The sequence below is a fragment of the Esox lucius genome, chromosome 19 (genome assembly GCF_011004845.1).
Source record: "Esox lucius isolate fEsoLuc1 chromosome 19, fEsoLuc1.pri, whole genome shotgun sequence".
In the NCBI taxonomy this organism is placed as follows: Eukaryota; Metazoa; Chordata; class Actinopteri; order Esociformes; family Esocidae; genus Esox; species Esox lucius.
Window position 1 is genome coordinate 23,065,275 of NC_047587.1, and position 16,247 is coordinate 23,081,521.

The window sequence follows — 16,247 nt, forward strand, 5'->3', positions numbered from 1 at the left end:
GGGGATGCACGTCTGGCCTCCTTGTTCAATGGATTGTTGGAGGAAGACTGGGATGTAGGATCTGGGATACAAGGAGAGATATTCCAATTTCCACACATCTATTGTACAAATGGATGTGTAGCCTACTAACGTGTTGTTACTAGGATTCATAAATTAATGCAGAGTAAGCACAATTCACAATAAGAATGCCAACTCTCCAAAGCTGTATTGAAAAAAATATATAGAATAACCTGTGAAACGCTCAGGACTAGTCAACTACCAATATAGTTACCAGTAAACAAAAAGTGCGGGTGGATACCATGATTCTGACATATCTGGAGGGGGGTCTCTGCTTTGGAGCTTCTGCTGTGGAGCCTTGTCTCAGATCACAGACAGGCGGCATGATGTTTGTAATTACAGTACACCACAAGCAGCATAGGAACAGAGGCCTGAGCAGAAATACCTCCTTGTAAGCGCAGACATACATGTGCACATCCTTTGCAAAGATGAGCATGCCATTTGATGTTGTGCTATCAAAGGAAAATTGCGAGATACATTTTAAGCGAAAATAGAGAGAAAAAGAAATCAAGAAAAGTCTAAAATATTAATCAACATCAGCCGCAGCATTTGTGCGATCCTCATCAGCATTTCCACAATGTAATCATCATCATCCTTATGATCATCACATAGACCACTGAAAAGTTATTATCAGTTGTCAATCTCTACAGTAGCTTCTACACTTGGAGGAATTTCTTCAAAGCTTCATAAATAATTCCAGTGCTTCCAATTATGCACGCATCCATGGGCTTTTGCACTGTAAACCTTAAAATATTGATGATGATGATGATGGTGCTGGTGATGATGGTGGTGATGGTGGTGATGATGAGAGCAGGAAAGGAGCTGCAGAGCATTAACTGTGTAGACATAGACATGGTCTCTATTCCCTCTTGAGTTTATTTTCCTTGCATAAGGCACAGAAAATGAATTGCAAAAATTATGTTGTACATTTTCCATTAAATAAAAATGCTATCATGGGATGTTAAACTTGTATACAGCCTTTTATACGGAGGGATGTATCTTTACTAATAGGAGATAGCATGTCTTAAAATTCTTAAGATTTGTCTATGTACATTTAGATTATTTATTTTTTATTTGGCAATGACATAGCCTATAGGTCTTTCTCCTGTGAAATTAATGTTGGGACGCTGAATTCCAATGCGCGAGTTGGCTGCAACAAATGGAAATCCCCATGACACTCAAGCATTGGCTGCATCTATTCATCGACTATTGACAACCTCTCCCTTTTCAGATGACTGATGCTCTCTCTAGCGCTGCCGGTGGACAATCAAAACAACACACCCACCTCTAGACACACTCGCATATTCTCATTTCTTAGTTGTACTCTAAAATAGATAGCTAGACGGACTCTCCGAGCTCACAAATCATACAGACTTTTCGTGAAATACCAGCAATAGTTGAACAGTGAATCTGAAAATGAACATGGAGTCCCCACCAGATCCAGCAAGCGAGCCGGGCAACAGCGCCTCTGAGCCAGCTACCCCGGCTAGGGAAACCTCGATAAACCTGGAGGCGCTCCGAAAACCGGACCATCCAGCCCCTGTTCGAAGGCAGACCTGTTCAAGCACCAACAGAGGTAAGCGGCGGACATTTCTCCTCGCGATATTGATTGACTGCCGAATTGAACAACTTCAAAAATGAATTATTTGAATGATTAACTTGAATTAAGGAGCTCTTAAATAAGGAGTCTATATAATCAATTGTATAAAATCGCCTCAAACATATGCTGTTCTTGTTGCACTGCAATCTTAAGAATTCGATATTTATTATAATCGGAGAGTTGCTTCTCTGTTGCCCTGGTGTTCAAGCACTTACAGCCTCCCGAGAACTGAAAGGTCCATCCATTGTTGGAGATTTCATTGTGAATAAAATAAATATAGTTAGGAAAGTCAGTAAGGTCGGTTGCAATTCGCTTAAAACACAAACCCCCCAATTAACAAGTACTCCTTTTTTATAACATGTTTACAGGTTTTTGTTTCACGTTTATATGCTTTTTAGTAGAGCTATATAAACAGAAGTAGGCCTTCATTTGGGAAACTCTAGTCAATTGACCGCCAATCATTAACGTTTTTAACGGTCGTATTGGTTTTCACGTGTGTTATTACAGAATGGATTGTCTGATTGTGTGTGAAATAGACGCATCAGCAGCCGGAATCTGAAGTGCCTTGCCTTGCAAGTGCCCTAGCTATGCATTGTAGCGGACATGCAGGGACAGCAACTGCCTGATGATGGATAAGACTGCTTCTGGTCATTCATCAAATACACGATATCACTGTTGGTTTCGTATAGGCTGCGTTTATTCAAGTGACTTACTAGCCTACTGTGTGTGTTGTACAGTAAGCTACACACAGTATTAGCCACACCCCCTCTTGACTGCTTCGGTTCATGGAAATGTTTTAGACTCTTACTCCAAAGTATAGATTCACGTGCTAGTACGATCACCTAATGACATATGACTTAGATGTCGACTCATACATTGTCCTGATTACATTATTCACTTTTCCTCTGCTAAAAGGGAAGCATATAGGCCAAAATATTGTGTCGTATATATTAAATGTAGAACTCACAGGGGTGTAACACGTTTAGCCAGACACGTAGAGGAGCGAAAAGATACCGAAAATCATGTTGAACTTAACTGAAGTTTCACTGTTTCCATGGTTGTAAATTTGTTTGAAACAACTTGATAGAGCCCAGCTAATGCTAATTACTGGCAGAGGTAGGTTATTATTATCATTCAGTGGGGGAAAAAAATCGGCTATTTAATGAAGTAGTCAGGCTTGTAGACATACCTGTCAGACAGGCCCATTCACCTCTACCAGTTCTGCATTGACTTAAAGGGTCTGGTACAGAAAGTCATGAAAAATAGCGCATTTTCTCACTAAAAAAGTAACCGAACTAGCAACGGTTGTTTCCCAGATCGTAATGGTAATTTTTTTTTCTTTCATTTGGGAATGCACCTTGAACAATGCCACAATGTTCCCAAACGGTTCCCATGGATGAATTTTGGCATGTTCTTAGAACGTTTTTAACCGTGGGGTGTACTGTGAATGCTCTCTGAAGGTTACAAAGTTCTGAATGTTCTCGGGAATGTTCTGTGAATGTTCTCTGAATGTTACAAAAAGGTTTACACAAATGGTTTTCTTAATTTTTTTTGCAAATGCTTCTGAAATTAGTTAGAAAGTTATAAAATAGGCTAATAATGAAGATTAATCAAGTATTTTTCTTTCTCTTTCCAAACATTAGTTGCACTTAGGGTCGGAGTTCAGATATGGTTGTGTCACAGTATGGCTCCATCTGTAAAAAAAGAAAGAGTTATTGGTTTGAATGAAGAAATGTCAATTATAAGGCAACCAGTTTAAAATTGCTTTCCTTAATTGCGCTGTATGAATACATACTTTATAGTAAACCTTCTAATCATTAACTAAAGTAGTTGACTTCTGAATAAAATGGACCTGCAAATGAGACAAAGAATCATGCACACCTCATCACTGTTTAGTCCATCATGCATTATTAACTTGTTGGTAGTCTGCTACAATAACAAGGTTTATATTATTATTATTATTATGTTTGGACTTTTCTAGACACCCAGTGTGCTTTACATCACTTTTCTAGGCATCCATTTTCTTACTTGCTTTACATAGTAAGAAAAAACTCATGTTGTCCCCCACCAATGTGTAACTACAACTTGATGCAGATGGGGAAGATGTCAATTGAGCTTTTCGTAAAATAGAGAGAATACAATGTTAAAATACTATTTAACATATTTAATGGTGACCAATTCCTTTTATAATTTTTTTTTTTCAATGTGATATCCCACTGAGAAACAATGTTTTACACCTATCTTTACTATTTATTTTCAAACACTAGCTTATTTTACATGACCTGGTTACCATTGTCAAGTCTGCTGGTCATTCAGTAAATCAAATATATTAATTTCAAAATACTTAAACATGATAACCAAAGTTGTGACAAAAGTACTCAAGAGATTTAACAATATGATGGATGTCAGACTTAATTTGACACTTTTTATTTTTTTGAAGCTATAGCTAGTAGGCAGCAAGGTTAGCTAAGAAAATGCTAGCTAAGCTAATCAATTTAATAATAAAAAAAACATACACAACCAAGAACAAAGACTTTGTTAGTTGTTTAGGAAATTAGGTGCTTTTTACCTTTACATACGCATCTCCTTGCTCCCTTTATGAGCAGTTTTATTGACACAGAATAATCCATTGATATAAAGCTCTCAGAAAGTTGATTTACTCATAACCAAATGACAAAAAACACAGGGGCAGGGGCAGAGTTCTACAAAATAAATCAGTTAACATTTTCATAGAAGTACATTATACATTGTATACCGCTCTGGAAAAAACTAAGAGACCACTCCAAATGTTTCTTAAATCAGCATCTCTACATGAGGTACTTAATGAGGTACTGATTAGGTACTGATTACCTGAACCAAATCTAATATAACAAGGAAAAGTATAAAAACCACTGCTGTGGTCATCACTATCCTCTTGCAATAGGACCAGCTGGATGGCAAAAACTGTGCAAGTAGTACCCCAAAGGTATTTTGAATAAAAAAATGACTCTTCAACATGACAAAAAAGCTTTGAGTGAGGAAAAGAGGGGTTACATTCTGGCTTTACTGGCAGAGGGATACAGTGAGCGTCAGGTTGCTTCCATCCTGAAAATCTTTAAGACGGCAGTTCATAAGAACAAGGTCAAGCAACAGACATTGGGGACAACAACAGACTGGCAGAGGGCGAAAACGACTGTCCACTGACGAAGATGACGTCAACTCATCCGAATGTCACTCAACAACCGTAGGATGACATCAAGTGACCTACAAAAAGAATGGCAAACAGCAGCTGGGATGAAGTGCACAGCGAGGATGGTTCGAAACAGGCTCCTAGGGGCAGGGCTGAAGTTGTGCAAAGCTAGAAAAAAGCCCTTCATCAATGAGAAGCAAAAAATACCATAAGGATTGGACCATAGAGGAATAGAGTAAGGTCATCTTCTCTGACGAGTAAAATGTTCAGCTTTGCCCAACACCTGGTCGTCTAATGGTTAAACGGAGCCCAGGAGAGGCCTACAAGCCACAGTTTCTCGCTTCCACTGTGAAATTTGGTGGAAGATCGGTGATGATCTGGGTTGCCTTCAGCAAGGCTGGAATCGGGCAGATTTGTCTTTGTGAAGGACGCTTGAATAGAGCCAGGTACAAGGTTATCCTGGAAGAACACCTGCTTCCTTCTGCTCTGACAATTTTCCCCAACTCTGAGAATTGTTTTTTACAGCAGGGCAATGCTCCATGCCACACAGCCAGGTCAATCAAGGTGTGGATGGAGGACCACCAGATCAAAACCCTGTCATGGCCAGCCAAATCTCCAGACCTGAACCCTATTGAAAACCTCTGGAATTTGATCAAGAGGAAGAAGGATAGTCACAAGCCATCAAACAAAGCCGAGCTACTTGAATTTTTGTGCCAGGAGTGGCATAAAGTCACCCAACAGCAATGTGACAGACTGGTGGAGAGCACGCCAAGACGCATGAAAGCTGTGATTTCAAATCAGGGTTATTCCACCAAATATTGATTTCAGAACTCTTCCTAAGTTGAAACATTCAATCAAATGTATTTATAAAGCCCTTTTTACAACAGCAGTTTTCACAAAGTGCTTTACAGAGACACCCGGCCTTAAACCCCAAGGAGCAAACAATAGTAGTGTTGAATTTCATTACTATTTTGTTGTTGAAAAATGAATATAAATTTGTTCTCTTTGCATTATTTTAAATACTCTAAATGACAATATTTTATTTTGAATTTGGGATTAATGTTGGCAGTAGTTTATAGAATAAAACAAAAAAGTTCATTTTCCTCAAACACATACCTATGAATAGTATAACCAGAGAAACTGATAACTTTGCAGTGGTCTCTTTATTTTTTCCAGAGATGTATTTTTCGAAAAAACACTAACATTTCTCTGTTTCAACATTTGATACGTTGTCTTTGTGCTATTTTCAATTAAATATAGGGATAAATTATTTGCACATCATTGCATTTTATGCAGCGTCCCAACCTTTTTGGAAACGGGAATGCACATTTCAGAGTTATAAAAATTGCCTATTTCAAGGAATGAGTTAACTTACAGCTGTTGAAAGCAAAATTATGCCTTGATACTAACAATTCCTAAAGGTTTTCAAACTTTTGTTGATTCCTTACAAACCCTCTGTCTGTATAAAAGCAGTGTTGGAGTGTGTTACTGCAGCCTCTGAACCATTATTCGGACAGTATTCTATTATTTTGAAGCAGCATATTCCTATAATAATGGCAAGAAAAAGGGCAATTCACAAAGGATGACAGACCATTACAAGCCTTAAAAGTGTAGGTCTTTCCTTTAGAGAAATTGCAAAGAAAGCCAAGGTGTCAGTGAGCACACGTTCCTACACCATCAAAAGGCACTTAGAAACTGGAGGAAACTCTCACAGGAAGGAGTCTAATAGACCCAAAGCCACAACAGAATCAGAATGGTTTTTGAGAGTCAACAGCTTATGTGATAGGCGGTTCACAGGAATACAGCTTCAAGCACAGCATAATACCGGTGGAAGTATATCTCAGTTTCAACTGGAAAGACTTAAAGTTGCAAGTTTGACTGGTTGAGTGGCTGTAAGAGAGCCAGTGCTAAGATGGCAAAATAAGAAAAAGAGACTTGCCTGGGCCAGGAAGCACTGCCAGTGGAATCATGCAGTGTTTTTGTATACCTTTGAGTAGGAGAAAGGGTGGTTCCTAAGTGTGTGACACCAACTGTCAAACATGGAGGAGGAAGCGCGATGGTCTGGGCATCTTTTGCTAGATCCAGAATCAGCAACTTGAACAGAGTGGCACCCTGAACCAAAATGCATTATGACAGAAGTCGTTGACTTGGCACACAAATCAGAACTCAGTATGTCAGCATGTCCAGCCCCTTCATTATCTCAGCCAATCATGTCTAGCAAAAGTCGTGTATTTTCCGCTGGTTAAACAAGGGTTTGCGTTTTAAATGTTATTCGTATTTACACTGGGAATGACTTCACACCCGAGTTAACCCAAGTTGATCGCGTTCCAAAAGTCCAAGTTGGAAAACAAGATGGACGCCCCCAGGAAAGCCTTTGTTGCTCTAGTTCTTCCCGTTGATAAAAACACATTTAAGTGGTATTTCATGCATATAACATCGTAGCAACATGTCCACAGACAGCCGTTGGACAGTACTAAAAGTGTACAACGATTTTTATGAGAAACAAATAAACAGAATAGCTAAAATAAACAGTAAAACAGTACAGTACAGCTTTCACTTACTGTTGATACATGGTGCTGCCATCTTGAAATACGAACTCGGGGCTAGTGGGGTTGCTCTGACTTTCCGAGTTGGAATTCTGACTTGAGGGAGCATTCCATTTGAAACTTCCAACCCTGAGTTCAAATGGAACACACCAAAAATAAAAAATAAATGAACCGGTAGTGCATGTTGAAGGTGTTTTCAATTCATACAAATATTGGCAAATTGGTATTGTTTTGTGGCACCATCAGATCTGAGATTGCACAAAGTGAAACACTTAAAATGTAAAGCCTCTTCAGAATTGCTGTGCTGGTTTAAAATATGTCTCTTTGGAATATCCATAAAAAACAGACAGCAGACACTTTATTTGTCTTGTACATGTATTGAAGCTTCAGAGGACGCTCATTTACTTATTGCATATGCAAAACATTTACTGTTTTAAAACTGAGCTTTAATACTCATTAGGTACAAAAGGCATACTTTTGCAGAAATTGTGGTGGAAGACTTGAGTGGGTCAGAAAATGGGCCTCGGAGGTCTGTGGATATCATTACTGGATGGAAGAAAGGTGTTATTTTCCTATTGCAGGATCGCTTAGTTTGTGAGGAGCAAATTCAGAAACTCTCAATACTAATGGCTTGTTATGTAAGTTGAAGGTCTCTGTGGAGGCTGTGATGAAGCCTCAGAAATGTACAGGGAAGCTGAAGTGATATGAATGCTGATGGCTGGTCCTTCACCCTGCACTTTTTGGCCGGGGTGAGACTCAGCTCCATTGTTGTGTACATGTCGCTCTTTCTGTGTATATTGTACAGTATATACATAAATAATCACGCAATAGAGACTGGTTTGATTGGTGAAGAGTATTGTGTAATGGACACCTGGACAACTGTAATGCAGCTTTGTAGTTTAGGCTTGAGACATGGTTATAATTTAGTGCTGTGCTGTAGTAACAGAATGTTCCCACCATGGAAGAAAGTGGTTAAACCTCTGACCTGCCAGCTGTACAGGACTTCCTGGGTACATTTTTGTTGGCATTGCTGATAACATCATATTGTTTTCTTACTAAAACGTTATGACAGCTGTCATCAGGTAAAGACAGGGCAGACAGGCCAGCAGGTGCATTGTTCGGTAAGACAGTGGTTTCATAATATATACTGTATGTATTTCAGACACAAGTGTAGAAGATATTGCAGATTACTTGCCTTATCTCCTACTACAATTGTTGTTAGCTCGGTTCCCAGTCTGAATTTACACAGTGCTTTAGACACTATACAGATGCCATTACATATACCACTGCTAGATCAAATTTAAACCTTCATGGTATATCCTTCTCTTTCTGGACATTCGACACCAGCAACACCTATCATGAAATGCCTGTAATCAGAATGCCTGTCAATTTGGTGAAACATCAACAGATAGATGTTTTAACAACTAATAATAACATCATAGTCAGAGTTCCATCCTCCCACATTATGTGAGCGTATGTATTGGGCCATTTGGCACACAGGTGTTTCTAACTGATCAGTTGTTTTCTGTTGCATTGATTATTTACACATAAAAGTGTTTTGAATGTTGTTTTATATAAAATGAAAATGGGGTATACTTTTCTTAAGAAACTCACTCTATCATAGTTCTATATTATTACTATCTTGAGGTCCAGCATTTGTAATTATTCATTACATTTTTATATAATCTTTCTTAAACATCATACATTGTATAGCACTTGGTTATCGGACACAGGACTAGTGAAGGACCATATATCTAGTGAGGAACACACTAATAAAGAATAGTATCACAAGTAATTGTTTACAGTTAAGTCGGTTGAATTTAACTACTGGTAAGTATTGATTACTCATAACTAAGTCAGTCATATAAGCAAGGTTAGGTTAGTAATGAGTAAGAATGACAAATGGTGTAGGTAAAGTCTTCTTCAATGGGCGCTATGGTAATATAATAGGTTACTTTGACTGTGAGAAATCAGCTAAAAGAAGAAAATTACTAACACTACGATTAGCAAGGCGTTCAAGGCTGGCCCAGCTATAAAACTTGGCTTCAGCCTAGTTCACTTGTTTTCATATGATTATAGACCAAAAAAGTTTTAAAAAGGACAAAACATACATTAAGCCTAGCTATTAGTTATAAAATACAAGAATAAATTCTTAGCTCAAATTAATAATTATTTGGTGTGTAGGAAAATACATTTAATTTCATATGGTGTGACGAATGGATCATATGATCTAATTTAAAAGTAATAATGACAAAAAAAAATACATTTATCTTTGTCATTTTTATGTAGAAAGCATTGCACTAAAGTACACTGGGAAAGGGTAATGAAGTGGGAGTGCCAAAGATATTTGATATATTGAAAAAATTACAAGAGACAATGTAGATTTTAACCCTTCCATGTCCAACTGATGTGTTTTCAGTACTTCCTGGGTCAACAAGGGACCCCTCCTCCTCAAGGGTAAATTAACAATTGCCTGTTTAAAAATCACAATAATAGTGTCACACCATATGATACCCATTTCTGGGACAACGTTGCCTGGACAAAAATAGACATCTGTGTTATCATTCTCTACTTTATTGAGGAGCAACAAATTTATTTTCGAGTTAGATGATTGAAACCAGAAAAAGGCCATGTCACATCAACCAACCATTTACTCGAATGAATCTTTAGGCGTTCTCTATTAACTACTATAGTTATGCAGATGACACTCAGATTTACCAAATTACTCACCAAATGAATACTGCCCAATAGACTCACTGTGTTACTTTATAGAGCACATCAATAACTGGATGAAGAAAAAATGTCTACAACTAAACCAAGATAAAACAAAATTAAGAGAATTAGTTTTAGTAAAGAACTGGATTCTCGTGCTCTAAATACCAGGGACCAAGTTTGTAATCTTGGTATTCTGATAGACTTAGATCACACTTTCACTAGTCATATCAAAGTAATCACCAAAACAGCATTCTATCATCTTAAACATTTAACCAGGTTTTGGTGTCCCAAAAGGACCAAGAGAAGCTCATCCATGCTTTTATCTCCAGTAGTGTTGACTACTGTAATGGTCTCTTAACTGGACTTCTTAAAAATACTGTTAAACAGTGGCAGCACATTCAGAATGCTAGAGTCTTAAACAAGACCAAGAGAACAGAGCAGTTCTTAAATCCAGTCAGTTACAGAACAGATTCTAAAGTGGTGCTATTAGTCAAGAAATCTCTGAATACAGTAGTTTGGGCCCTGAGTATATTTCTGATATGTTCAGCGATTATAAACTGAGTAAGGCTTTTAGATCCATGGACTCAGGTCAGCTAGTAGAGCCCAGAGTCCAAACTAAACATGGCGAAGCTGCATACAGCTGTAATAAACTCCCCAAAGATCTTATATGTGTACCAAATGTATCTATTTTTAAATCCAGGATAAAAACACTTCTCTTTTCACATGCCTATTATGATTGAGCTCTTAAACTTGCACTCCACTTTATTGTTATTCTATTTGATGTATATGTTTTTATTCTAGTATATGTTTTCATTCTAATATACATTAATCAGCCATAACATTATGACCACCTGCCTAATATTGTGTAGGTCCCCCTTTTACCGCCTAAAACCTCTGAAGGTGTGCTGTGGTATCTGGCACCAAGACCTTAGCAGCTGATCCTTTAAGTCCTGTAAGTTGTGAGGTGGGGCCTCCATGGATCAGACTTGTTTTCCAGCATATCCCACTGATGCTTGATTGGATTGAGATCTGGGGAATTTGAAAGCTAAGTTACCACCTTGAACTCATTGTTGTGTTCCTCAAACCATTCCTGAACCATTTTTGCTATGTTGCAGGGTGTATTATCCTGCTGAATGAGGCCAATGCCATCAGGGAATACCGTTGTCATGAAAGGGTGCACATGGTCTGCAACAATGCTTAGGTAGGTGGTAAATGTTAAAGTAACATCCACATGAATGGCAGGACCCAAGGTTTCCCAGCAGAATATTTCCCAAAGCATCACACTTCCTCCGCCGGCTTGCCTTCTTCCCATAGCGCATGGTGCCATGTGTTCTCCAGGTAAGCGACACATGATTCATCAGGCCAGGCCACCTTCTTCCATTGCTCCGTGGTCCAGTTCTGATGCTCACGTGTCCATTGTAGGCCCTTTCGGCAGTAGACGGCTCAGCATGGGCACCCTGACTGGTCTGCGGCCATGCAGCCCCATACGCAACAAACTGTGATGCACTGTGTGTTCTGACACCTTTCTGTCAGTACCAGCATTAACCTTCTCAGCAATTTGAACTACAGTAGCTTGGCTGTTGGATCGTACCACAGGGGTCAGCCTTCGCTCCTCATGTGCATCAGTGATCCTTGGCCACCCATGACCCTGTCACTGGTTCACCGCTTTTCCTTCCTTGGGCCATTTTTGGTAGGTACTGACCACTGCAGACTGGTAACACCCCACAAGGGCTGCAGTTTTGGAGATGTTCTGACCCAGTCGTCTACCCATCACAATTTGGCCCTTGTCAAAGTCGTCAGATCCTTCCGCTTGCCCATTTGTCCTGCTTCTAACACATACATTTTGAGGACAGAATGTTCACTTGCTGCCTAATATATCCCACCCACTGACAGGTGCCATGATAATGAGATTATCACTGTTATTCAATTACCCTGGCAGTGGTCATAATGTTATGGCTTATCAGTGTAAGGTTATAGATGTTTTCATTTTTTTTCTGCTGATATTTATATTTTGATTCTTTGTAAGGGCACATTGAATTACTTCTATGTATGAATTGTGCTATATAAATAATTATAATAATAAGGGATAGAAGGCCCTGACGGTTCCCTACTTGTTTCTATAAAATGAACCAATATTAATCTTCAGCTTCTTCAATAAAGAAACAAAAAACAATCCTGAAAGCATTTTTAGGAAGGAAACCGTTCTATCAACACATTGTTTAGTGTAGTAATTGTGAGGTCATAGAAAGTAGCATATACATTTTATTTGCATTTAGCACACCCCCAGTGGGGTATTCAGAGAGGGCCCAAGGATAGATACAAATCTGTATTTTTATTTGTTATTACTTGGAATAGTTTTCATTAATTTAATATTTTCTGTCTTAATTGTAATGATCTTCCTTTTGAATTTCTTCAGTTTGTGTTGGAAAAATAAGTGTTAATATCCAAGAGAAAAATATTTCCCGTCAGAATTTTTCTTTGTTAGTCTCTTGGTAGAGATAATCTAGCTGGACTCAATGCTCATTGGCTTTGCCCTAAGGCTTTAAATAGAAGGCACCAGCCAACGTCATTGACATTGACTTCAATTAGAGCAGCATTTTGGAATGACAGTAGAATCAGCCAATCACAAATTGTCTTGTAATAGGTGGGACAATTGTATGATGCCTCACTGCCTTCTAGAAGGCCTAAGAATACATCACTAATTCATAGCCAATAGTGAGCCTTACCTCGTTTTCTCACCTTTGAGCCTAGCTACTGTATCTGGCTAGCTTTTTACAATGAGTGTATGTAACGATGGCCCTGGCTTTGATCTCCATTGAAAAATTAAGTTTTTCGGATTTATAATCAAAAGAGAAGCTACATGAATCTGCCATTGCCCAGGACAGGAGAATGGATGTCATTTTTAAATGATAATCGTAATGGTTAGTGAACTTTTTGTTTTCATCCACAGTTTGCTTTTTATTGCTATCTCGTTCATATAATTTTGAATGCAATGTGTTAAATATTGATCCTTGGTTGTGTGGTAAAATCAAAGGTAATGACATTGCAATTGGCAGTACAGGGTAAATGACATTTCGTTAATAATAATGAAGCATGTTTTTATTGTTGCATACTGGAGATAGAACATTGAATACAGCGCAACATTCTCTCTGACACCATTTAATGTAAATGGTCTTGAAACAATGTGAGTAGTTGTGTGGTTAAATTTATCCTGCCTTTATTTGAGTGAGTGTTTTGGCAAATGTTTCTTTGAAACAACAGAGTATTCTTTTAACATGGTTCTTGCAATCAATATTTGCAACCGTTGTGTATGTGTGCTGCTTTTGTGGGCCACTGCCTAGGTGTGGCTTTGGACTGTTTGACTCTGTCATCAAATAATTGCTTCTCCTACATAGATCTGCAGAAGAAAGGTCTCAAATCATGCTCTGTATACACAGGTATCCCGAGTTCTCTATCAATATATATGGCGTCAGATCTTTTTCCACTACTGAGGACCTAGCTCCAATAGTCACGGTTTGCCACTGTTTAGCACCTACTTAAGATCCGTAATTGAATTTTATAATTTTGTAGAAATCAGACTGCAGGTGTGCAACAGACTGCAGGAGAGGAAGCTGCAGCATATAATACTCTGTCATCAGCATAACATGTACATTTCTCACATATATATCATTAATGTATAGTCACCAACAAAGGACCAAAAATTTTATTCTGTAGAACTTCTTTGTGAGCTACAAGAAATTCAGATTCAGTCCTTGGCCAGGCCCAATAAAGAAAACCTTTTTGTTGTTTAAGGCTGGGTATCTGTATAAGCACTTTATGACATCTACTGATACCAAGGGATTACTAAAATAAATTGTGAATAATAGAATATGATGTTTTGGGTGGATTACTCTTTTAAGTGGACTTTCAACACCACAGCCAGCCAATTGGTTCTATTTGTGTGGATGGAGGGACTGCTGTGGGCTGGAGTGCTGGCATGTGTTTACTCTGTGCTGACAGAAGACGGATGGGGCACAGGGGAGTATAGGCCTCAAAACAAGGTTCTGCACAAAGCCAGTAAAAGCCTGGATCTGGCACGGTGCTCACGCTACTCCATTCGACAGCAGCATACCAGGACTTGCCATTCTATGCTGTCTGAGGAGGGCCAAGCAGCAGCAGGTAGCCACCATGCAGACACCCTGGGCACATACTTTAGAGCAACTTGTTTGTCTTTTTTTGGCAGACATCCCTTAACATAATTATTGGTGCTGTTTCTCTCCCTGTCGTTAATACTTCAAGGAGTGTGAGGTGTCCATTTAAAGGGTGTGGTTACTGTACGTCTTTTTATCCAAAATAGCAGTCGTGTTGTAGAAAACGGTTAAGGTCAGGTTTCATTTTCTTTTTAAGTTCACAGTACTGTCACCGAGATATGTTTTTATTTTCTTGAAGTTTTACATTTTAAATGTACTTCCTAATTACTCCAGATTGGTTTATGCAAGATACTTGTTGGAGGTTAAAGGGGAAAAATAGGTTCAGTCCAGGCAGTTGATTAAGTTTGATAAATTGTAACTATTTGAAAGTTTGCTATTCCACCCTTTGCCCTAATTTGCTTTATTGAATAAACATAATTTATTGACATTGAAACTTAATGAAAGTTTTGTCGGTGTGGGACAGTTTATTTTTGAGTTTATTTTGTCACTAGTGGCTCAACTGGGTCTGGCAAGGAAGTCTCGGCTGGTGACTAGTAACAGATTTTATGAGAAATCTCCAGTGGTGAGTGACAGCCCAGATCTGTGGCCCATTTACTGAAGTTAATATCTGAGATAGAAAGTTTGAATAGTAATGAACAGAAATACTCTAGATGCATTATTGGAGGATGTTAAAGGAGTCTATATTTAATGCTGTACACTGTGATCTAAGCAGTGCGCCTGTATAGTGTGGACCTGGAGTACTGTGATATTAAGCCGACCCCCTAGGAAGAACCCTTTTGGAAGAGGGAGGTGGTAAGTAGAGGCTATGGAATCACAGAGGAATTCTTCCATCACATCCAGGGTCAAGCTCTTTGCAACTCTGCTGGTCTGAAGAGTGAGGAGTTCAAGCCAACATTGGTCAAAACTCACATTCCTATCATTTGAAAGTAAAAGTTTGTGAAACTGTATCTGTATCTGTACACCTTAAAACATAGCTTCTACAAGAGCCATTTTATGTATATATATATATATATATATATATATATATATATATATATATATATATATATATATATATATATATATATGTATATATACACTGTGCAGCACTTTTGATCAGTACTCCTGCCCTCTGTACTTCCTGCACTTTTGTGGTGATGAGTGTTAAGGCACAGACTGTCAAGCAGTCATCTAATGCAAATGAGTTACAACGTGGTACTAAATAGGATTACTATATTTAATATTATGTTAATTTGTCCAATAACTTGTATCCGCTAAAATTGGGGTGAGGGTGCTATGTATAAAGGGGCTGTTATTCCTGATTTATGGATGTAACTACCTTTGTATTAAAGCTAACAGGCTGCGCCTCAACCTTTTGTAGTCATTTTTTCTTTTTGAATTGAATGTGCTGGAGTAGCACATTGTCTTACTTTTTCATATTCTTTATTCTTTATGTTATTTGTTTGAATACAGCGGTTCAATTGTATATTGTGTTCAAATGTAGTATGTGTTATTTACAATTGTTTTTCTTTGTTGAGACAAAGTTAACTTAGTATGTAAATGTTGTGGGAGTTTTTTTAATCTGATTTAAAATCAGAAAGGGGTAGGGTGTGTAGGGTAGGCTAAATCATATGAATAATGTAAATTAATTCCGTCGTTTCAGACTAAAATTAATGTGACTAACTTGGTTCTTTTGTTCGCTTTGTTCAAGTAGACTCTTGAATATTACGCATGTTTGTTGGTTACTTGTTAATTTACAAAAAAAGTTTTTTGAGACCAAAAGATAACTTACCTTTAAAATCAGTGTAATTTCCATTGGCTTGAGTATTTATATGACAAGATGTCTCTTAGCTAAAAAAAAAAAAGAGATATACAGAGATACTAATCCTTTTCCCTCTAGGTACCGCTGCCACTTAATCGAATTAGCTCCACTATCTGGCTTGACGGATTCTTCAAACACCCCTGGTGACTTCTGAGTGCTGATTACAATC

General features: G+C 38.2%; 1 protein-coding gene across 1 annotated transcript in view; it reads left to right on the forward strand.

The window, feature by feature from the left end:
- The first annotated feature begins 1,361 nt into the window (after window positions 1-1,361).
- The window catches only part of roraa (RAR-related orphan receptor A, paralog a), a 300,817-nt gene continuing 285,931 nt past the window's right edge, over window positions 1,362-16,247 (forward strand). Inside the window, exon 1 of the mRNA XM_020040555.2 lies at window positions 1,362-1,633. Coding sequence (XP_019896114.1) covers window positions 1,474-1,633 — 160 coding nt within the window. The 5' untranslated portion in view covers window positions 1,362-1,473. The remainder of the gene's footprint in view (window positions 1,634-16,247) is intronic.